The 24478-nt window shown below is 41.6% G+C and overlaps 2 protein-coding genes across 11 annotated transcripts in view; one reads left to right on the forward strand and one right to left on the reverse strand.

The window, feature by feature from the left end:
- MAP3K4 (mitogen-activated protein kinase kinase kinase 4) overlaps positions 1-4773 on the forward strand; it is a 77216-nt gene extending 72443 nt beyond the window's left edge. For 6 of the 8 annotated variants that reach the window (XM_075036080.1, XM_075036082.1, XM_075036081.1 and 3 more), the window contains 4 exons: positions 2092-2214; positions 2762-2868; positions 3075-3254; positions 4220-4773. In XM_075036080.1, the coding sequence (XP_074892181.1) occupies positions 2092-2214; positions 2762-2868; positions 3075-3254; positions 4220-4240 (431 nt within the window). In that variant the 3' untranslated portion in view covers positions 4241-4773. Of the gene's footprint in view, positions 1-2091; positions 2215-2761; positions 2869-3074; positions 3255-4219 lie in introns of those variants that run through there. The other 2 variants (XR_012651693.1, XR_012651692.1) reach the window with 2 other exon arrangements.
- A 1192-nt stretch (positions 4774-5965) lies between these two features.
- AGPAT4 (1-acylglycerol-3-phosphate O-acyltransferase 4) overlaps positions 5966-24478 on the reverse strand; it is a 75356-nt gene continuing 56843 nt past the window's right edge. For all 3 annotated transcript variants that reach the window (XM_075036086.1, XM_075036087.1, XM_075036088.1), the window contains 4 exons: positions 23192-23294; positions 20943-21018; positions 16350-16548; positions 5966-8806 (listed from right to left, as the gene is read on the reverse strand). In XM_075036086.1, coding sequence (XP_074892187.1) covers positions 8715-8806; positions 16350-16548; positions 20943-21018; positions 23192-23294 — 470 coding nt within the window. In that variant the 3' untranslated portion in view covers positions 5966-8714. The remainder of the gene's footprint in view (positions 8807-16349; positions 16549-20942; positions 21019-23191; positions 23295-24478) is intronic.

The following is a 24478-nucleotide window of genomic DNA, read 5'->3' on the forward strand; positions in this document are numbered from 1 at the left end:
AGTAGATTCTGAACCAAACTATTAAACCGAACTATCATAATAGCTTTAGATTCAGTCAGGAGATGGTTGCACTTCAGCTCTGCTGGTTTCCACCCACTGCAGTAATCAGAAACCACTTTGTAGCCTTCCATGAAATTGCTTGTTGCTTTCTTGAGAAATGGGAACATAGATTTCCAAAACATCCTTGTAAAAGTGTTTGCTAGTGATCGCCATTTTTCCTAAGCTCTTTGTGTGGGCTAAGCGTACCTACTTTCAAATATGACAAGTAATTGCTTGAAAATCATTAGAAAAAGAAAAGCTGCAGGCAGTAGTTCAAAGGAAGAAGTTGCTGATGAGTTAACTGTCACTCTTCTAATGCATAGCTCTTATTTAGTGTCCTGTCGAGCTGCCTTCTTGTACTGCTTTGGTGTGTTTCTGGATTCTCTTTCATTCAAGGAGCTGAGGGATGGCCTACCCAGCTCCGTTACACGTGCCTGTGATTGCAGGGTGACTCTGGACACGTATGTCCCTCTGATGGCAAACTGCAGAACCCAGCCAAAGTACTCTGATCCTGAGTACATGCAGGCACCTGAATGCCAGGAGTGGAAAACTTACGGACACAATGTGCAGAAGAGTTGTATTCACTGAAAGTCAATTCTTCTTTCAGAACTTGTAAAAGGCTTACAGTAATTAAAGGTTGGAATTTATTTCTGTTAATGATTTCTCTCCTGCTTTTATAGTGCAGTTCTGTGCAACACCTCTTGGACTAAATAAATCTTGCTTTAGTTATCAAGCATTCTCATCGTAGTTAGAGACGTCCTTTGAGAAATGGGCAGGGGTTTGGCATCATTGACCTGCACTGCCTTTTTTTCACTTGAGCTTTTTGAGGATTCTTTTTATTTTCCATTAATATCTTGGGGATGCCCAGTCAAGCTAACTGGAAAAAAGTCATTAACTAAGAAAACATAACACAAAGGAGGAGCAGCCAAGAATTCCTGCACTGACCTGTGTTCAAAGTGGAACAGAAGTGAGAAACTTCTGAAGGTTGTATTCGGATGAGCAATTTTTGAAAGAATCTTCTGTGTGACATGGGAAAAGGCCATGTGTAACAAAGTCCCCAACATTTGCCTACTCCTACAGTAGGCAGGCAGTTTTGTTCTGTGCAAAGCATTAATCTTTCCTCAAGAGAGATCACAGCTGAAGCTGTGTTTCTGCCAGGTGACTCTTGCAACCTACTTGTGGTTTCATTGTGGTACTTGCAGAATCCAGGATTCGGCCTGACATAAATAGTGAGCTGCTTCTGCTCTACCTGTTTTCTGTTGGCTGTCAACATGTGTTTTGGCAGGGTGTTGAACGAAAAAAAACCCACTTGTTATCAAAACCACTTGGCTTATTTTGCAGTGTTGCAGAGAGCAAGTGACTTGAAGCCAACTGCATATTCCCCTTGGAGATTTTCAGCTATGCTAGGGAGATGTTTTCTAGCGTAAGCTGGCAGTGTAGCCAGCTATTGTAACAGTAGCCCTCCTCCAGAAATTCTTTTGGAAGTAGAGCACAATAGCAGTGGGCATTTGGTCGTACATGAAATAAAATGCTATAAGCTCCATTTTGCAAGTTGGCTGTGACGACACAGCTGTATGACATCATCTGTCTTGACTCAGCAGAACGGAAAAGATGGCTGGTGGGAGGTATGCAGCAATGGCCTCTGCCAGGAAGCTCCTTAAGGACGGGTGTTTTTTCGCAGTGCAACACTCACAAGGATAAGCACTGGAATTCATAAATTCCTGGAGGACTAATTTCTTGTAACAAGCTTGTATGGAAAGCTGATGAGTTTGCCTGCTGTACTGCTTTGTGTTTTGAACACTTCCTGTTGTCAACTTCCAGTACACTTAGATTTAACACAAACCCACCAAAAATCCTATTGGCTAATGGTAATATACCCTTCAGGGAACATGTCTAATGCTATCATATTCCACACTTAATCCACAGGTAAAGATCTAAGTGCGAATTCAGCTATTCTCTACTGTGTAACTTCCAAGAGTATACTGAGAAGCCCTCATTCCTTAAATCAGCACTTGTTTAACAAGTGTTACTGTTTTTTGTTATGTTTCCTAGGAGCAAACATCTTTCTTACCTCATCTGGACTGATTAAACTAGGAGACTTTGGCTGCTCAGTGAAACTTAAGAACAACACCCAGACAATGCCTGGAGAAGTGAACAGTACTTTGGGGACTGCAGGTAAGGAAGCATGTGCTAGGCAAATACTTGTCTAGTTACCGTAAAAGAAGATAGATACCTTTGCCAAAGTCTGTGCTGGAGTAAAATGATGTGTTTCAAGGAAACTTGATTTTATGTTAGCTGGTTAGATGTACTTTACATCCAGAAGTCAAAACAATCAGTGAATGATGTAACGCGAGAAATAATATTGTATTTGTTCAGTAATTATAAAGATGCTGGAGCTTGTGTTTTCTGGGGTTGTATCTTTCTCTGCAGCCTTACTGAAACAGTACTGTTCTTACTGAACAGCTGCTTAATCTATTTTTAAAAAATGAAAATAACTGAAAGCATATACTGTACCAGCATTTTCACTATTCTTTTTCAAACTGAAAGACAGTTATGCTGCAAACGTGTCAAAGAACAAGAAGCCAGCAAATTACAAAACTTAGCAAGAAAAGCTGAGTGGTAATTCATTACAGATGTATTAAAAAGCATTTGGTTTGCCCAATTAATCACTTACTGTTCCTCTGCTGTATGAACTGATGACATCATCTGTGTTGTTTCAAAGCATACATGGCTCCAGAAGTAATTACTAGAGCTAAAGGAGAAGGGCACGGACGTGCAGCAGACATCTGGAGCCTGGGCTGTGTTGTTATAGAGATGGTCACCGGCAAGGTAGGGATGTTTCACGTACTGAATGACCGCAAACTGTCCTTAGCAGTTTCTCTGCAAATTCTGGTCCCACTTCCAGCAATTTGTCACACTGAAGTCTGCAAGTACTGGGGTGGCTTTTAATTTCTTGGGGTACAGAAATATATGTGCTATTGCATAGCAAGTTGCTCACTAAACCTTGCACTCAGCAATGCTGTTACCTGTTGCAGAGGCCTTGGCACGAATATGAGCACAACTTCCAAATCATGTATAAAGTGGGGATGGGTCATAAACCTCCTATTCCAGACAAAGTGAGCCCAGAAGGGAAAGACTTCCTTTGCCACTGCCTGGAAAGTGACCCGAAGATGAGGTGGACGGCCAGCCAGCTCCTCGATCATCCTTTTGTCAAGGTTTGTCTCATTGCTTTGGCTCCAAAGACTGTAGATGGGAATTGGAAACAGCTTTTAGTTGGCTTCATCGTTTGCAGCTATGCCACAGGGCTTTGTATCACGGTGGGAGGCTGGTATCAAGTTGATGCTGTCCAGAAAACAAGGTGTGGCAACTTTTCAGAAGCACGTGTGATGTTGCATTTGACTAAAAATCTGGTGTGTACCATGCAATCAACTTTCACTGCTGTTTTGAGATGCATTATCTTTATGTTAAAAAGACTTGTCAAGCTTCAACTTGGTGGTAGTTATTTGGATCTGCCAAGGGCTCTGCCTAAAATTTTAGTGAGTACATATGCACAGACTTCTAGAGTGTAGAGATAAGGGTCCCCTCCATAAAAAGTGAAACAAGCACATGCGTGAGAACTCTACCATTCTTCAGTGCAAGGGTCTGCTTTTCTTTTAAGTTCATACTTATAAGTTCACTTTGAATGTTTATCTGGCAACTGGCATAACAATATGCAGTTCTTGCACGAACTGTTGTTTGATTCTTTGCTTAAGAATAGACAAATATTCACAGCTACAAATTTAGGTGTATCAGTAACTTCCTTTTTTTTGAAGAAGTAGGAGCACAGTAGGTTATTGAATTTTGTCCCAGTTGCCAAGCATAAAGTTGTTCACTTTGGTATTCTGGTTCAATAAGAGTGTGTTTGGGATCATCCCACCCATCCCCCTCGTCACTGCAACTGTAGTCAGATCCCATCCATCACAGGGGCAGAATGCTTCTGTAGGCACGCAAGAGTTGCATGGTGACAGTGGAAACATCAGTATTCACATATAAACACTTGTAATTCATTATCTGTGTGACAAGGGAGAAAGAAGAAAGCTTCAAAGATGTTCAGTGAAGGTGCTAAAGAAACTGATGCATTGTCACCTTCTTGCTGCAGCAGGGAGACGATTGAATTAATTGCCTTTTGTCCCCTTCACAGGTTTGCACAGACGAAGAATGAAGTTTTTCACTCTCTGGCCTTTTTTATTCTGGCAAGATATCTTTTAATCACTACTGTATGTAATATTTACATAAAGACTGTGCTGAGAAACAGTATAAAAGTTGAACTTACGAAGACTGCACAAGTGACAAGCGTCACTTTCTCTGCTGCTCCTGTATGTTTTACTTGGCACATGTTGCTCATGTGACAGTGTCCGCAAGTTGGAAGAAGCTGCATGTTTCAGTGAAAGTGCCATTACTACTGTATATGGACCATACTTTTTTTTTTGTTCTTTCTCCTGTTTCTCATTTGATTGAGAACTGTAATGTTAATAAATATGTAGTATTTTTGAACTCTTTAGGTTCAGAAAATGCTGTAGTGTTATCAGGCGTTATGGACCTTGTTTTTTAATCTGTTTGTTGAGTGCACTGACTGTGAACTTTTACCGGTTTTTTGTTTTATTTGTTTTTGGCAAGCTTCAGATTTGTTATGCACAAGGCTGATTAATGAAATTTTAAAAAAAGTTTTTTCTCAATAAATGGTTTATTTTAGGAGTTGTTGGTGAAGGGTTTTTCTTCTCAAAATAAGTATGTGGGGTGGTGTCACATTTTAAACTTTTTTTCAACGCTTGTTTAATGCTGCTAAGCTAACCTAACTGGAATAAGCTTCTCTTACTGCAATAGTCCATGTTTTGTCAAGTTCAACATATGCAGTGTAAGGTGCTTATTACACAGGTCATAATAGAATTAAGGTCACCCCCTTCATCCTCTCCTGAAGAAATAAGGCGATGTGCAATTCCCGACACTACCTGTCACATAAGGGATAATAGAGTCGTGGTCTGAAATAACTTTCTTCTTGAATGTGAGTACTGTGAACGGGGAGTGGTCTGCATGGCCCTTCTGTGGCCAAGAGGAGAATTGGTTAAGATTATTCTTTTGTTCCATTTGGCAAAAACAAGAACTTTCTTAACGTTAGCTTTTTAAAACTGATTTCTGATCTTGGACTTTGATTTCCTCACCACCCCGCTTGTCATTGGTCTCAGAAAATGGAGAGAGGTTAGAAGTGGTTAGCAATTAGAAGCAGCAGTCTGCAACACTTGATCTAGTTGTTTGACTTGCTATTAATTACAAACAGATTACTTGCTTAAAACCATTACTTGTAAGCATTACTGCAAGTTTACATTTTCCTGTTACAGCTTTAGACCTTAAAATGGGTAACTAACTGATGAAGTAGTGAACTTACTTGCTTTTAATATTTGGCTTTAGTCTGAAGAAGTCCTCTCTCTCCTCTTAATCCACAAATCTTTGGTTTGTTACAGGTGGGTGAGCTGTTGAGATGGTGTCATGAAATCTGACATTTAAATCTAGAAAAGCATGAGCCTCACTGTGCAGGTCACCAGTGCAGTGTATCTAGGATCTCAAAAATACAACGTTGAATTTAAACAAAGACATTCCCTCCTCTTCAGTTCTTTATTTTCAGTTATGATAGGAGGGGAAGTAAGTATGTTGTCATGGACTATGAAAGTACCTGAGGTAAAAAAGTCCCCCCTGGCCTGCCATATGCTTTGCTTTGCAGTATATCAGAAGTATCCGAGCGGTTTGTGTCCTCATTTGCCTTGTTTCAGGTACCCTTGTATGCAGAGAGGAACTGTGGACAGCTTTTAGGAGTCAGGGGATAAAGGTGAAAAGTAAACTGTTACTAGTTCGTTGTTGCTGACCAAAAGAAAACTCATTCACTGCACGTCAGCTTTTTATACTTTTATTTTTGTATAAACAAACGTTAAGACTACTTTTGTTAAGGCAGTTGTAGAACATACAGTTGCTTGTGGGGACGAGGGGCAAATGCTGCTCCGTAATGATGTATGTCATTCTTTTAATACAGCGAACTGGACTAGTGTAACTTTGGCAAGTACCTTTAAGCTTTCTCTGTTTGCCAGGGAACGCTGGAAGGGCCCAGTGGTGCGGTCCTTGTGTGCTGGGACTTCTAGAAGTGCTTAGGAGGACGGATCCAGGAGTGGTGTGTTTAGCCCTCAGCCTGTTCTAAGGGTTGGTCCCAGGGAAATGGGTATGAAATAGTCTAAATGCTCTTTCCAAAGTACATATATGTTTGGTGTTTTCCTCTGGGAGAAGTGATGCTGCATGCAGTTGGAGAGGAAAGGACTAAGATTCATAAGGAATGTTAAGTAAGTGTCTCGCTACCAGCATGTTCTATCAGTGGCTCTTTAAAAAGGCAAAAAAGCTAGTCTCTAGCACTACAGGAATACGTATTTGCTGCTCAGAACTGCTCACGCCTGCACAGAGGGTTCGTTCTACCACCCTGAGAAAAGCCCGCTGGATCTGGCAGGTAAGGCTTACAGTAATGTGCTTGGAGAGATCTTTTCTCTTTCCCATCCCCACCCATTTTCAGTCTTGTGTACAGGGTCTCCAGGTCTGGCTTATTAACATGCCTGATGCATTACTATGGGATAGCTGGACCTTCAGACACTACTACAGGTTGTAATATTCAGTTTTCCACTGTTAATATTGTTTTAGCAAATAGAGTGCAGGACATAAGCTTTATTAAAAGAATAGCTTTCTAAGCATGGCAGTATTTTCTGGTCTGAGGCTCTATTTCACGTGTTGGGAAAATTACACTAAAGCCCATGTTTACATTCATGACATCATACAACCTATTCCAGAAATCTTCAGAGCACAGGGAATGCAGGTGGGGAAGAGAGGCCCCCCCAGACTAGTCACTGACACTTTCCAAGGCCTGTTCCTTCACAGTGTATGTTTTACTGCCTCCACTCTCGAAAAACTTCACTTACTTACTGCCCCATGCTAAAAGCACTACTCCACCTGTTCTTTAGGTGCTTCATATTACAATACTAGTTTCTAGATGATCTGATGTACTGAACAGCAAATGCGTATTTCATGGAATGATTTGTATTTTGTTGTATTAGCACCTCTTTCTTCTGGCCTCAGTTTTGTTACAGGAAAAGAGAAATGTTTTTTTATTCCAGCTGCTAGAACTAAGACTGCTCGCTTTCTTCTCTAGAGCCACACAGGCTCTTCATTCCCAGACTATCATGGTTTAGTCCCATGTGCAATGAAAATGTACCATCACTGAAAGTGCCAATCATAATCCCCACTGCTCAGCATCAGTATCTTTAAAAAGATTGGGTTTTTTTCAATCATAATTGCTGGTAGTTGGAAGTCTCTTCTCCATTTTTCTCTGTTGAAACAAGCTCTTTTTGGTAACTTGCATATCCTTAACCCTTGAAGTTTAAAAACAAGAGGAGGCTGCCCTGGAATCAGTAGCATAGATGTCAGAACAACACTGTTGTCCCAAGGAGCTTGATTCTAGTTTTATTTATTTCAGAAGGGTGTCAAAGCAAGTCCAGACAGCCATAAAAAAACTCTTAAGCCATACCAATACTCTCTCCTACTTCCCCTTTTCTCCGCAAAAGAAAAGCAAAAGATAATTTAACTATTACCTCAGGCTGACTGTTACGAGGCACCATGTAAATTAATTTATCAGAAAAGACAGACAAGCAGCTTTAATTGGGATCACAACAGTATGGGTGTGGGGCATAACTTTTAATGCATGCTTTGCACTACTTACAGCATACCCAGTGTTTTGTTTCCACCATTGTTAGGAAGGCTTTTTAAAGTTAAAACTGTAATCAGTGTTTAAAGCTGAAAGGAATTCTATTACCTCAGTTTTTCCAAACTATAAATGGCATTTACTCTCAAAAGAATTACAGGTTTTGGCTATCCCTCTGATGCATCGCCTGGGGACAAATGTGGCAGTGGGTAACATAGCTCTGTTCAGGCTGCAAGGCCAAATTCCACTCCAGGTTATGCCACTGCAAGGCTCTGATCTAACCCAGTGGGCGCTTAGCTGGGGACTGGCTGAAGTTTCAGGGGGCCCATGTGGTGTACACTGTGGGAATAAGTTACAGATGTAGAAAAAAAAACCTCTACTGCAGTTCTGCCAGTTCAGTAGAGCTGCTTCAGTCCAATACTGGTATAACCAAGCAGAGCATCTTACCGTATTTAAACATTGACAGATTATGGTTGTTAAACTGTTAACAAGTGATCTACACAACTATCAATTTTAATCATCTTGTAACAATCTTCTGACATTAATCCATTCCTTAGAGCAAGTTAAGAAAGATAAAGGCTGCAGCTCCAGTTAGTTTCCAGGTAGAGTCTCATCATACAAGCATACTGGAATTTTTTTTTTTTTTTTCTTCAAAACTTAAGACACTTTATAGGAAAACAAACCAAACAAACAAATGCAAACCTGTTGTGGAGAGTGTACAAAGGAGTGCATCTTTCAAGCGTGTCATCCAGCCCAAACCCCCAGAGAAAAATAACAGGAGCACAAATTCAGGTATGTGTGGCAATTGCTCATCCTACGCTCCCTTCGATCTCACTTGAAGGACCATGATATGCACTTGAGTTTTCAAAAGTTGCATTTGTTCCCTTTGGATTGAAGCAGTCTGAAGACACTACTTTTGTTTCTGCTTGTTGTCATTGTTGCCATAGGTGGAGCCCTTATTAATTTCTGTAACGCCTATCATCCATCTGACACCAACAGAAGCTGCAATAAAAATAAAGAACAAAAGCAGTTTGCAGACAGAAATTGAAGGCCTGTACCGCAGCACAGCAACAGTAGTAACTACCCATACTTGACCTTCGATGAAAAGTACACCCCTGTGTCACATAAGCAGCCCTCACAGTATTATTTCATTAAGGAAGCTTCTAGTTTGCTGGCCCCAGGCTAGACATGACCTCTCCCACCAGCAGGGAAGAAAGAGGCTACATGAAGCAACACAGGGGTGGGAGGCACAGGCATGTTAAACCTTACATGCTCAGCCCTGTTAAACCTTAGACAAGGCTGGCTGGGAGAAGGGGGTGCTTTGGGGCCGCTGGTGTTACTGCCTCCCAGGAGTTGAGTGACAAGCTGTACTAATGTATCCACATGCGAGACTTGACAGGGGAAGGGAATTGTGCCTGCTTTCAACAGCCCCGTGCCTGGAAGAGCACGAGCAAGTGCAAAGAAGGCACTTCAGATCTTCATAAACAACAACAAAAAGTAAGTTGTGGCATTTTTTAACTACTGCTCATGAAACAGTCCATTACAAGAGGCCAGGTTAATTTAAAAGACTTTTATAGTTGATTTAGTGGTAATAATTTATCATGCACAGGGATTGATGTTTTTGGTTTGTTTTTTTTTTTATATAATTTGTGGTTCCTGAAGCGACTGTTTAAGTTAAATACAACTTAGCCTAAGGCCTTGGCCTTCCCCTCCCCTCACACCTGTTACTCCCCAAACTTCTGCTCAGCTACTGTGTATATCCAAAACTGCCACACTTCTTTCAGGCCTAAACCTACCTGGGCATCACAAACACCCTCCCTCTGCTCCAAATGCTTTTTCCAAAAAAAACCCCAAGAAAGCCAGGAACCTCTCCCCTAAGCCTCCGAACCCCAGTTTCTTGCTGACTGATGGTGAAAAGACCTAGTCCTGTGAGGTGCTCACAATGTCTCATTCCCATCGGTCTTTACCTCTTTAATATGACCCTGAACAATTCCTTACCAGCCAAAGGCCTCTTTATGGTCAAGTCAGACCCCGAGATCACCAAGAGAATCCAGACGCTTTGCACCACTACAAGGGCTGATGATACAACACCCTGTGTCCTGGCATTTGCTGCTTTTCAGCACAGGAATGGGAGAGGGCTGTCAGCTGGTAACCAGTGCTGCCCCTGTGCTTTACTAGTTGCTTGCTTGGCCAGCTGTAACCTGGCACTACCCCTTCAACCATGCAAAACCATCACTTTTTTAAATAGCTATTTCTCTTGTGCTTCAAGCAACCTGTTCTAAAGTGGAGCACAGACTTTTGAACAAATATTATAACTGTAAGTAGGTAAGGCAACTTGAAAAAGCCAAATATATATTATTTAAGTAAGATAGGCTAGAAAGCAGCTCTGCAGAGAAGGACCTGGGCTTCCTGGTAGGCGCCAGCAGTGTGTCCTTGTGGGAAAGGAGTATGAAGCTGCCCAGAGCTCCATTAGAAGAGTGTTTCCAGCAGGTCAAGGGAGATGATCCTTCCCACCCTGCTCAGCACTGGTGAGGCACATCTGGAGTGCTGGGTCCAGTTTGGGTTCCCCAGTACAAGAGAGACACAGATATACTAGGGAGGCCAGTGAAGGCCACAGAAATGATTAAGGGAGTGGAGGGAGCGTCCTTCGTATGAGGAGAGGCTGAGCGAGCTGGGACTGTTCACAGCCTGGAGAAGTGCAGTGCGATCTTATCCGTGTGCATAAATATCTGAAAGGAGGGTGTAAAGCAGATGGAGCCAGGCTCTTCTCAGTGGTGCCCAGTGACAGGACAGAAGGCAATGAAACACTAGAGGTTCCCTCTGAGCATAAGTAAAAAAAGGAAGAAAAAAGTCTTTACCGTGCAGGTGATGGAACACTGGCACAGGCTGCCCAGGGAGGGTGTGGAGTCTCCATCGATGGGACACAGCCCTGAGCAACCTGCTGAAGCTGACCCTGCTCTGAGCTGGGGCTTTGGACTAGCTTCCCACCTCAGCTATTGTCTTCTGTTTGATTGGCTTGCATGAAAGGCACTGTGTATTTTATTCTTTCAAAATACCAGCACTTGAAACCAAACCAATCAACTACACACTCGCGTTTTGTAGTATGACAGTAAATTGACAGTTTTCAGAAGTGCAGGTCGTAACTGGATACCAGACATGAGTCACACATGATGTGACACAGCCATGACTGAACGGCCAATAATGAAATCTCTTTCCTAGCACATTTTTTAAGCTCCAAGAAAACCCCCACCCCGACACATAGTACCACTTCCCTCAGCAAAAAACTTAGCTCAGCAGAGGATTTCCACCTTTTCTCTCACACCTCAGGATTTCTTCTCATGTTATCTGGGGCTTGTACCACACAGCAAGTGCAATAAGCAGCACAACAGGTAGGGGTATAAAAATGTCCCACATACACTCTGCTGTACACCTGAGTTATATAAGGTATACATTGAAATGAATATTTGTACAATTAAAGCTTATATGAATGGTAGAAATTGCCATTTAGGGCATATCTTATGTACTATTAAGGCAAGGAAACAAGCAAGTAACAAAAACAAACAAACAAAAAAACCCAAAACCAACCAGTTTTAGGCACCAGGCTGAAAGGCCAGATTGTCTGGCAGCTCCAACAGGCACAATCAACACAGGCAGAATCCTACACACGGTTTGTATCCTCCTGCTGTTGTAAAACTTACTGTAACAATGCTGGTTTGTGGTCTCCTCGCCTTCCACTCATCTCAGCCTAGGGGCATCAACAGCCTTGCTGCCCAGATCACATCGTGCTTCGACCCTTTGGTCCATATTCTGCACTTGGACACTGTCAAGTCACCAAGGACTTACACACAGTTTGTACTGTGATCCACAGAACCAGGTTTTCTAATAGCACTGTGCACATACTGTATAGCAGACATACAACAGCTCCTGCAGAATCAAAGCTGGCTCATTACTACTTACGCTTGGTTCAAATGAAATACTTCTCTTGCCTGTAACTGATACTTAACTGCTGGCTCCACACCTAAGCCCAGATGCCATTACGCTTTTAGCATTAGACATGTAAGAGCTACTTCTTCATTTAAAAGCCAAGAGAAGCCCTCTCATCTTTTGCATACCGAACCAACAATCTCCTTTTAACTGCTGTTGACAGCTCTATAATAAAATACTTCTAGAGCATGAAGGTTGTTCTCTTCAACACAAATTACCAAAACATGAAAGGCAACCTAACACTGGGTTCTTTGGAGTCAAATGAGATTGGGGAAGCAGGAGGAGGCAAAAAAGTAGCGGCTGCCAAATACAAATACTGACATTTGACAGACTTGCTCATTGCTTTAACACTAAATATCAGCTCCAAGTTTTAAATAGCAGTTGTAAGCTAAGTACGTAAATCTCTTGCCATGTGTCTGTCCTATGAAACTAAAGCCAGTTTTCAGAAGAGACTTTTGTCCCTCAAACTGCTTGAGCATTTAACCTCTGGAGCAAGCAGGGACCGCCTTGTGTTGGTTCAAGTAGTATCACAAAGGGTTCCTGGTCCCAGACTGGTAGTTAGATATTAGCACAATGCAATGATTGTTATGAGTATAAATAGCCAAACTGCTGCACAGCAAAGCAAGAGGGGATGGCTCAGCATTCTCAGTATAAAGAGGAGACATTGTTTATTTAGGGCTGAAAGTGTTTGAGCTGAACCAGCAGAGCTATATATACATTGGTTATTCATTCCTTGGATCTGAGAGTTAGGGTCTGAGGTATTACAGTGCTTTCACTTCAGCTTGACCGCCCTGGGCTTTTCTTTTACCGCTCTTTCCACCTGAACAGCCAGTTACTTACAAGCCAGTAAGTGTTTTACTGGAGAGCACAATTAGCAGAGACTGTCCAAAAGACAAATGACACTCTGGAAACAAAGCAGAGGGTACCAGGTATAAGGACCTCCTAGTTTCTCTGCTCCTTCCCATCACTGAAGGGTTATGCACATCTTGTGCTATCTGCACCTATGCTAATAAAGGTGATGCTATCAGGTACTGAAATCTGCCCTTAGAAACAGCAATTGACTTATAATGGGCTATTAGGGACTGCAATAAGCTTCTGGATTCCAGAGTATCAGGTGAGCTGTCAAATTGCCATACAAAAAAAATAACATCCCAAATGCTACCTGTGCTGCTTCAGTTAACGAACACAGGGAAACAGTCTACTAGGAGCAATGTGAAAAGGCAGCTTCATCATCTGATCACAATGGTAAATAAATCCCTCTGGTTTACAGAAAAAGCTTCCTCTTTAATTGTTAAGCCACCCGGTACCAATTACCACTCACACTGGAAGACAGCAAATCCAGTCCTCCCTGCTTCGCTACAAACTGGATCTGCCAAGCAGACAGTTTCAACTGGCAACAAGGGTCACAACCTCCAAGGTACATTTGTGTTCATCTACTGCTACGTCCCAGCCATTGCCAAAGTCACTTCTGAGACCCTGCCTAAAGCTGGAGGCAGAACTGCAAAATAAAATACTGGTTGCTCCTCTGACAGAAGACAGCTGCATCCCTCCCAGGACATTCTTGACAGAGACACCCCTCAGAATAAAAAGCACAGTTTTGGGAGAACAGCCCTGCTACAGAAACTCAGCTATTGGCTACAACAATGCAAGAGCTTTAGCTGCAGTTGAGATGCTTCCACAGAATGAGGCCAATGATTCCCAACTAGCAGTAACATTGCTTTTAAAGGGATATAGTAAAAGAGATACAGACTAAAACATACAAAGGGAACTGTTGCTCTTTTAGCGAGTAAGGACACATCCACTTTTAAGTGACCAGGATAAACCAGCTCTGCTTTTCGTTTGTTTTTACTGAAGGCTGAGCTTCCTTCCACTTCCACAGATTCTCTTCCCTCCACAGCTTCCCAGCAGCTGCTATCTGCTAATAAGTGACAACATCATCTTTCTTTCTGCCTGCTCATCAGCAAGAGGTGGCTGGCTGAGTCTAATCAGGTGACAGCCTCTAGTACAGGCAATGCAGCATCTTCTGCTGTGACTCAAATCCTGGCCAATTACAAGCACTTTGGGTTTGATCACACCAGGTATTCAGAGGGAGAACAGAGCTGTTGCTAAGCTCAGGGGTCTCGGACAGGTTGCAAAGGACTGCAACCTGTACCGTCCCAAAAATGTGGTGGATATGTATGGGGCAGCAATGCACATTGCACAGTGTCCCATTAATCTCACCATTCTTAATGTGTTCCTCAGTTGTGCTTTTGCAGCCTGGGAGCTCAGGCGTTCATTCTGGCAGCAGACTGCTGCTGTAGTTTTCTGTTAGCTCCAGCATCACAAATCACCTGAGAACAAGTCCTTTGAATTATCACTGCATTCAAAAAAGGACTCACACCAGCCTGCTTGTTAATCTTTCCTTGTGGCTAGAAGTAGAAGAAAGCTAAGTGGGGAGTAAGACACCAAGAAAAAGAAAAAAAAAAAAAGGGCTCTTTTGCTGTCCATTCGTAGTAGAATCATAGTTTATTTTCTTCACAGGTTCTTTCCCTCATTTCCTGATAGAGAGAAGACATGACTTAGTTGTAAAGGCCACTAATGGCAAGATGGTATTGGACTTAGGGTGGGGGGTGAAGTGTCACTCAACTAAATTAATAACGGCTAAATCCGGAAACATGTCTGCTGCCACAATGCCAAGCATTAAAGCATCAGCCCTGAGGTTAAAATCCAGAAACCCTGAATTATGCAGTGAGGCTCCCTGTGGAGGGTACACAAGGAATGAGGCACTTTGGAACGGTACCCGAACAACTAGTCCACTGAGTGGAGAAACTGAATTAAGAGGAAAATCCTGAAGGAAAGATGAGAAATTAAAAAATTTTGCAACAGCTAAGCTTCAGTGCCCCATTAGGCCATTGTTTCACAGCCCAGTACCAAACATAGACTATACCAGCATTTCTTCCAAAGGCAGAAAAAATGCCCTCTTGAGCGCTATTGCCAGGGAGGTAGCATTTGCAATGGTGCCATACCTCATCCCACCCATAGCACTCACGCTTCACTCCCATCCTATTCACCAGTCAGAGAAGGGGACACACACACACGCACACACACACACACACACACACAACTTGTGCCTTCCAACAAGTAAGGTGGGTGAAAAAAGGTGCTTCTAAGTTGTAGTCACTGCTCCAAGAAATTCTTACACTCTTTACATAAAACACTCCCAGGGTAAAAAGCACCAACAATTTCTCCAGGTGAGGACCAGAGCACAGGATTCCCCTCCCTTTTGCTCTACCTTGCCCACATTAATGTACCAACTATTATGATGGACCTTATCCTTGCTCTTCTTTTCCTTCCTCTGGCCCAAAGCATCAGGAAGCAAATTTCCTGCACACATGCACACACACACACACACAAATTCTTCCTTCTCCAATTATCTTTGTAAGAAGCTCCCACAGTAGCTTACGCAGGGTTTGATTTGGTGGGCACTTTCTGAAAAAGAATATTGTGTGCCTACCATATCAAGCTCTTCACAGATGCGCAAAAGGACATTAGTTAATTCATTTTGATCAGACTAGCATGGGGCCTGCTCAAGATTCAGATTTCTGAGAATGCAAAGAAATACTATGTGTTAGGAACAACTTCCTAGGTGGAAAGCAAAGACGCGCTTCTAAGACAAGAAAACATTTCACGTTTCCCCATTTTCTCTGTTGTTATTTTGGACAGCTAACTCTACTATCTCTGCATCCAAGTTCACTCAGAGCCAGAGGGACTGTGAAGTTCTGTTTCTTTCTCCAAGGGTGATAGTAATATACACAGACATTAAGGTGATGAAGCCATAAATACATGTGATGGTCAGTGCAGCCATAGAAAATATTTGCTCTATAAATATATGGCTTATTCTGGAAGGGAACTTATTCTTCAAACAGGCACCCGATATGCCAAAAAGCACAGACACCCAAATAGGATGTAATTTGCCAAACTGACCTCGTTCCTGCTTCCATGAAGGACACCAAATGAGAACTCCCTCCCTTTCTGTGGGCCAGCTGCTTGTTTTGTTTTCCTTCCTCCTCTTAAATAACATACCAGTTTAAACACAAACCAAGGCAGTTCAGAACTACCACAGGAACTGTAGGCATCACCTGTGATATTCTGTGCCCTGTGATACATTAAGTCAAGAGTAGATGGCCACAACAGGCTGTCCATAAATCACAAGTTCACGCATTTCCAGTGGATGACATATCAGACTATGATTAGATGAAAAAATTCTCAACGGAATAAATTATCCTTGAGCATCTATTCTAGGCGTTCAAAGTGCAACCCGGTAACACACTACACAAGAAAAGAAACCTTTTGTAGGCAACCCACTGGCAAGTTACTGTTCTGACTTCTGCAGAAACAGAAAATTTTGTATGCAGCTCTTACGAAAAAAAAAATACAACTATACAAAAACAAACAAACAAACAAGAATCTATTTAACCTGTTCCAAGATAAAGTGGATATAGTTTCAGATGGTCTGCTGAATTCACAAGTCATGTTTATATTTAGTAAGCCTCAACAAATCTTTCTGTTTCAGAAAACTTACCCATTACAATGACAAATGCAAAACTAGCCAGTGTCAGTGATGATCCACTGTTGATCATGTTGATGAGCAGCTTGAATAAAGGATATAGCAGCAATAAGGCCCAGAAAAGCCAGTTCAAAAGCGTCCATGGTCGTCGGGGTGGTACTATAGGGACTGCTGGGTAGGTTCCTGTTCGGTAGTATTCTTCCTGGAATGCATCCTAGTAGACAAAGGAGGGCAACAATTAAATCCCCATCTGCCAATAAAACTAGCCATTCCTGACTTTGATGTTCCTCTTTCTGCAGGCTTGTAACCGTGGGGGAAGATCAAAGACCAAGTCATGGCTGGAAAGCTTGTACTTTGAAGTCAATGAACACTCAGTCCAAAACAAAAGAGCTTACATTGATGTGCGCATCCTTTCTTTCTCCTACACATAAAAGCCTGAAAAATGGCATGCCTGGAGAGTATAACAAGCCCAGTAAAACAAGAAGGGTGAGGGGTCATACAATCCTGAACATCCTGCAAGAGCTGCAGCCACTGGCCAAATATTGCTGGTAAGCTATAGAAGCGTTTGGGCTCCATGTTCAGCAGCAGATCCTCTGTTCCCTAATGTTTTCTCAAACTGCTGCTCTAAACCAGCATCCATGGCCCTGTCAGAAAAGGTGAGTAGACCCTGTCTTGTCCCATACTCCAAAAAACACCACCCCCTCCTGTCTGCTTTGTCCCATAGATGCAGTCTCGTTCATCTTGTTCCCATTAAGCTTACGGAAGGAAGTTTGGGTGTTTAACCTCTCTACTGACAGTTGAGCATGCAAACAGTTTAGAATCTCTCACTGGTTTTGACGAAAGGACTCCCTTTTAGTATAATATGAGGAAGACAATGGGGTGGGGTTTGGTTTTTTTTTGTTTGTGGTGTGTGTTTTTTAAAGCATAGAAGACGTAGAATTCAGCACCTTCCTCTAGAGCCCATATGGATGAACGGCATTGCCTTTAGCGATGTGATCAACCCAAGACATCAAAGTGGGTGGGGGGAAAAAAACGTTGCTACTGGTTCAAAAGCAAAGAATATTAATCTGTGTTGTCACATGAAACTGATTAATTAATGAAGTCAGCATTAGACTGACATAAAAAGGAACCTCACTTTAGTCAGAATGAAGTACTAAATTTCTTCAAAGAAAGGAATACTTCATGACCGTTTCAAAAAATTCTGGCAAAGCCAAGATTGTCCTTATCAACCACCCCAAGATTATTTCTACTATGCTATGATTTTACATTTACTTACGCTCCAGTTGACACAGACAATTCTTTACTTATTTAATGGCAACTTGAGCAATTACAGGCTGCTAACATTTTATCTATTTCAAAGGGAACATTCAGCTTTTAAAAGACTACACAGTAATTAAAGCATTGCACTCTCTTTATTGAGATTAGAAAAATTATGACCGTTTTGCACGTGCGAGCTAGATTGTACTGGGATCACTATGGCCAATTAATTAGCTGTCTTCAACAAATTACACAGTGTATGAAGTTTTCTTTACAGTGCCTCGAGGATTTTGGTTTATGACTGGTTTAACACAGAGCTACTAATCATCAGTAAACTGAATTCTACTATATACAATTAGGTTTCTAAATACAGGTATTACCCAGAAAAGTTAAGATTTTCTGACTATTATTGGTATCGCCATTAGGGGGCCTATTACTACAGAGAGCAAGACAGACTCACTTAAAACAAGCGCAGCAGTTTTCTCTTTGTTGGCTCTGCACGTTATTAGGGGCAGCAAAACCGTTGACCACATCTCACCAAGAAGTTTGAGACAGATGGAAGAAATACACAACGGGCAAAACAAGGCTAATGCCATCGCCTCCACTACACGTTTTACACCACTGTGAGGAACAGCTCTTAAATTCAGTTACAATTCCTTACCCTTAAAAACATTCACATTCCTTGCAGAAAAGAGATCTGTGGGTTGATCTGTCTTCTAAGCCTTTGCAAGGGTGCCTGTGTACCCATCAACAGCTCAAGTCAGCATTTAAACCCATGATGTACCTTAAAATTTCCCTTAACCACCTCGCCCACATTAAGTTCCTTTCATTCCCCTGCATACAGAGCCTATTTTCAGTTTGTAATAAATCCCACCTACCCAAGTATCATATTTGGACAAAGAAACATGCTCCCTCTAATGCCCCCACCAAATTCGAGTTACTTCAGACAGTGGGGTGGGTAATGCAGGGGGGGGAAATCAGGGAACATCCGTCATCTTCTGAGAGGCTAACTGAATTCTTCCCCACTGCTCCCACCAGGGAGGTCTGATTGCAGAGGTATGCCACTGCCCTTTCATGAGGAAGCCCACAAAGAATGAGCGTCCAAAAATACATCCTTTGTTCCCAAACACTGGAGTTCTGTACACTTCCCCTCTTCAGTTATGCTCTGCTAATTCCCTGGGGCATTTCAGCATATATTTTCATGCCCTGTTTTCCATGCTTCTCTTACAAGTGAGAGGAGTTAGAAGCTCACTTTCTTTTTAATGGAAATTAAGATTCTCAAGCAAAACTTCTATTTCAGGCACTGAGGCTCTGAGGAGGTGAAAAAGAAAACAAACATGCAAGGGCTAGCAGAGTTGTGACTATTATACAGTACTTTTTCAGACCAGGCACTAGGGTGCTCAACCTGGTCGTTGTTAAAGTCAAAGGCAGTCTTTCTAGCAATGGCAGTTTAAAAAAAGAAAAGAGAAGAAAAGAAATGAAATGAAAAAAAGAAAAGCCAATGTGCAACCCAAATCGCTCCTCTATTATAATTTGGCATTAACAGTGCTGGCCAGCCATGGAAAGACAAAATTCACCCCAGGTGAGCAAGAAGCACATGGACATGGTACTCACTGTAAGCCTGGAAAATGAAGGAGAACACTGTCCGATTTAGAATAGCACAGTGTATCTAGCCAGTGTATCTAGTGCCACTGTGTATCTAGCAAGGCCCTGTTCATTGCATTTGCAGCAGTGGCTAAACCAGAAAATTAAGTGATAAGTAGCAAGAACATAAACACACCAGATTCCCAGAGAGCCCTATCTCAGACTGAGGTACATGTAACTGAGATCAGGCAATGAACATGCATTCCTTCCTCCTATACTTAAACAGGAAACTATGCATTTAACCAACCAGCAAATTAAGTTGTTATGAAGAAAGCAGGATAGATGTATGCTCTGTTTGCACTAGAAACAACTGAGCGTTTGCAAAAGAGGGAATAACAGAAAAAAGTTCAAGTGAATTACTTTAAACTATGTAATAACAAATTCGGGGGAAAAAAATCATCACATTCTCATTTGATTTATGTTCTTGTCTTGCAAATGTCTAAACAGTTCTTAGGAACATGAAACAGGGTTACAGATAAAGTCATAGTAGCAGAAGGTGGACTTTTGCAATGCCTGCAGAGAGCACAGGCCCACGGGTAACATAATGCCTTTCTGCAGAAAGGTGTTAGGGGCCATGTCTGAATTAGGTGTTAGTGGCACAATTTGCAAGAAGGGAGATCAGAGACAAAGCTAGTAGATCTACAACTGAGGTCTCAACACACATTTACTTTTCATATTCCTGCAAGCAAGCCGCTTAGCAGGGCTGTTAATTAAACCAGAGACAGTCATGGTTTGAAGCCGAGAAAGACTAGAACATAGTCAATACAGAAATGCTAATGTGGTGTTCTCAGTGGAGTACAACAAATAACACAGCAGAATTTTGCTGCCCCAATGAGAGGAAACCAGAGCGTAGCTATACTCTATTACTTCAGAATCCAAAGCACTGCTATATTCCAGCCTGAATACATAACTTCGATCAATTTATTGGAGCAAACTGAGCTGCTAGGCCCTCATGTTTTGCATACCTATGACTCCCACTGATTGAAATGGGAGTGCTGCCTCTATCCAAAGAGCGCATCCCCCAACCATTATCTCCTATGTTCATAAAAACAAAACCCATGAGAAACAGATTCTGAAAGTCTGAAGGATGCATATGAAAGTATTCTGAGGAAAAGAAAAAAAAAATCAGTGGACATCTACAAATGCACAGTCATTATTATTCTGCCCCCATCCTATGTAATTAGCAATCTTAAATACACACCTTCTATGCACACAATGTGAAAGCAATTTATGAGCCTGTCCTATTAATAGTAGATCTTTGCCTTGGTAAAAAAAGACAGGATAAAACAAGGGACAAAAATTCTAATACCCTAAAGCAAAACATACTTCATTTAGCCCACAAACTACTTCTTGATTTAGGAAGTGCCTTTAAGGGGAAGAAGTCCATCTACCAACCAGGAGGTAGTTGTGTCTTTCGTATCCTTATGCAACTTTCTAAAGAAGAGTTCTAAAACTACTCTATCGAGGCTTGCTCAAGTTTTCTTCCTGTTGCTCTAAATACAAAATAAAGGCAATCATGACTGATAGCACAAGACCAGTTTGTGTCTGAAGAAGCAGAGCACTTATCCTGAAAAACAAACCAACCAACCAACCAACCCCAAGGCCCCAAAGCAGGACCATTATGTATACACACTGTAAAGGTCTACTAGCAGTATAAATAAGTGGGCACTAGTGGCTCGCAAGTGCTGTCTAGACAAAAAAACCAACCTTTTCTTGATACAGTTTATGGAGCCAGTTAGAACATTCTTGCTCATCTTCTGGGACTTCCTCTAGCGGAATCCGCCTGCCAATGGTAAACAAGAGAAATTGAAGAATATTAAATACTTCAGCTCCCATGAACAGCACTTACATTATACAGAACTATACAGATAGATTATCCATCTGACAGGAGACTCACTACTTTTTCCACCTTTTTTAAATTTGTGGTAACAGCTCCCAGATCAGCAAAGTATAGTTTGCTTCTAGAGCCACCTTCAGTTTTTAGATGTATCTGAAATTTAGAAATTAAGATTTCTGAAATAGTAATGCATTATGTTTGAGCTCACTAGAGCCACTTTCTAGATTAAGGTTTGCAGTTTTCTGTTTCCAAACAAAGGTTTTAAATGAATTAATTTCTTACCCCGCCTATGGAGTTCAAGGCTGTATTTAATCAGCGAGGCAGCAGAGAGAAAAAACGAACTATTCTCCTTATACCTAGGGTAAAGCACTCTAGTATTTTTCAGGCAACATTTCCATTCCTGTGTTTTTTGTTACGTGCAGCTTGGTTGGATAATTTCCAGCAAAATGGCTCCTATCACTGAAAAACCCTCTCTTGACAAACCAGAGTTTTCATCACATTACATGAATTTTGGTCAATAATCCTGTGACCAAAAAAAAATCCCCTTGTCATCCTCATTTAGGTATGCTAATAGCAGTTTTTAATAATTTTAATTTTTTCAATATAGCATATATTTTAATTAATATCCATTAAGAGCGACATCAAATTAACTTTCTTCAGCACAGGAGAGAGCACTTTTCACAGTCGGGACGCTCCTGTTTACAGTTAATAAATTAAGAGGTGCAACACTACTGTTTTGTTCATTTATTTAAGAAAGCCATCAAATGACAAACATTAGAAGTCAACAGAATTTAAGCAGAGACAAACAAGGCCATCCAAATTTTACAAACTTCTACTGCGTGCAACACCTACAGCACATCAATAAGCAAATATGGAAGATTTTGAAGAACATCTGTGATGGTCCCCAATTAATTGCCAAAACAAATTTTGCCATGAGGTTTACCCTGCTTGCAATAGCTTTTCAGGAAGCTTAAAAGGACAGAAGGGCAAACAGCTAGCCCGAGTCATGAAAAGCAATTTCCATGCTCTGCTAGATTGACTGGCAGCAGGCTGGAAGGGTGTAAAGGGACACACAGCAAGATGCACACCTCTACAGTGCATTCCTACGCCTCTAGGAATGGCCCACATAGGTAGGGCCAGCTGCTCCTCCATGAACACTAGCCAGCCAGGCCATGTACACCAAACACAAGGCCACTAGGCTGAGCTACCCACGAGAGACAAGTAGGAATGCAAACTCAGGTTGCAGCCATGAGGAATCAAGAGAAAGTTTCTTTTTACCCTTGGGCAAAAACAGTTCTGAAGAAATATTTTTTCAAACAGGCAGAAAAGGGGAGGCAAGAAGAAAAGGTCACCCTACTCCACTTCATGTCGGTACCCAAGATAACCCCTTTATAGGTATAATTGGCTGGTCCCGTTGGTTTATGATGAACTCCTGATCACTCGTGGCATCACTTCTAGGCTCCTATGCTCCAACCTTAAACCATCACATGCCCTGAGTGCCTGCAGCATGGGTGCTGCTGGTAGAGCCTGGCCTGGGAATAAGGGCCTTGGAATTGGCCCATTCCCGTTAAGATTATGGGAAGCAATTGGGGTATTCATCACTTATAGAAACACTAATGATACAGAATCCAGGTAACTGTTTTTTCATTAAACCACCCCCTTTTTGGTAGGGAGGGAGTGGCAGTCAAATACATCAACAACCACACCAAACAGAGATGGGAACAGTCCTGAGCCTGGCCTCCACGTGAGTGGAAATTATTGTGCCAGAGAGAGGTATAAAGCCACTTCGTCTGAAAACTTAGTAGATGTTTGGTATTCTGGCCAAATGACTGAAAAGAGGTCCCACTGTGGAGCTGACAAATAGACACACAAATGAATAAAAAAATAACAAACAAAAAATCCTGTTGACCTTTATAGAATCCCCACATATTTCTAGTCACAGAACTTTAAAAAATACTCTTCCAATGCCATATGAGTTTTTATCTGCAGTTCTGTGAAGCCAGGTTGGTAGAGATTTGCTGTCCATTACCTGCTTGAAAGTATTTCCTTATTTGTGCAATTGTGATTGCAAGTACACAGTCCTGTATGCTGAAAAGGAATTAAAATATGGATTACTTGCCTTACATATAAATCTGCATGATATTTCTTTCCATTTAGAACTCCCAGCAACGTTGGATTCTCATTATTTCTAAAATTGAGGGTAGAATCATAGACTGCAGAAACTATAAGAAAACAGGTTATGTGATTACTGTAGTAATAGAATGGAAATAAGTCATTCTTTCTCAGACAAGGAGCATATTTAATACGAAGTCATCAGCAATAGCACCATAGTTTGAGCTGTCACCAAGGTAAAGATGATGACGGAATATTCAACATGCAGGTTTTAAGAAGCAAAATAACCAGTGACCCTTTCAGCAGAACAAAAAGGTTTGCTCTCCACCCTTGTCTCCTTCCCCATCAGGTGCAGAATGTTGGGCACTGGGAACACAGTTACAGTTTCTGACAATTAATATACCTAGGACATCCTAGGAGTCAAATGGTTGAAAACCTATTAGCTTTCTCAGCTCACTGTGAATGACACAACTCCCCCGCAAATCTGGGTAAATAACCAGGCAGATACACACTTTATAAACAATAAGCAACACATACCGTTTGACTAAGAATGGGTAAAGTGTGTGAGAGACATCCTACAGTAAGAGGGCTTAATGCAACTAATGCATCGCTGGGGTTCAAAACAACCTCCCCTTCATGCCCATTATTTGGTAACTGAGGCACTTGCTATAGGGCAAAGGCAGAGACAGAATAACAGACCTTGTCCTGTGTAAGCTGGGCTGCTGCTATGAACACATGCAGCTGTGAGGAATATAACATCAAAGCTCCACAGAACAAAACTGCAGCCAAACTTTGAGCCCTGAGAAAACACTGTTTCTGCAGTTCAGGACTGCACAGTAACAGTAAAAGTATTTACAAAGGTCATTTGTAGTTAAACTAAGACAGCATTAACAAGCAGTTTCCATGGAAAAAGTGTTCACTGTTTAAACTACATAAAGTGTTTCAAAAAATTTAGGTGAACATGTCCTTAGAGATGCTATTTTCCTGATGTCACAAAATCACCAGAGCGCAATTAATTTTCCTGACACTGAAAACCAATTGTACATTGTAGTATGAATTCTAAGATCAATGACAGCAATGAAACTTTTTTTTCTTTTTTGTCACAAATGTGACTAACATGCACTTCACGTGTAGCTTGCTGTATTTTAGGTTTTCTGCTCTAGAGTTTTGCAATAATGAACACTGTGATGAACCTTTACCGTGAGAGCTCTTGACCCACCTAAGAAAGTCTTTTATTACACAGAATAGATTTGCTTTTGGTTTTGAAGCCTCTCTAGCTATGAGAGTTAAATAT

Source organism: Buteo buteo, chromosome 9 (assembly GCF_964188355.1).
Source record: "Buteo buteo chromosome 9, bButBut1.hap1.1, whole genome shotgun sequence".
NCBI classification, from domain to species: Eukaryota; Metazoa; Chordata; class Aves; order Accipitriformes; family Accipitridae; genus Buteo; species Buteo buteo.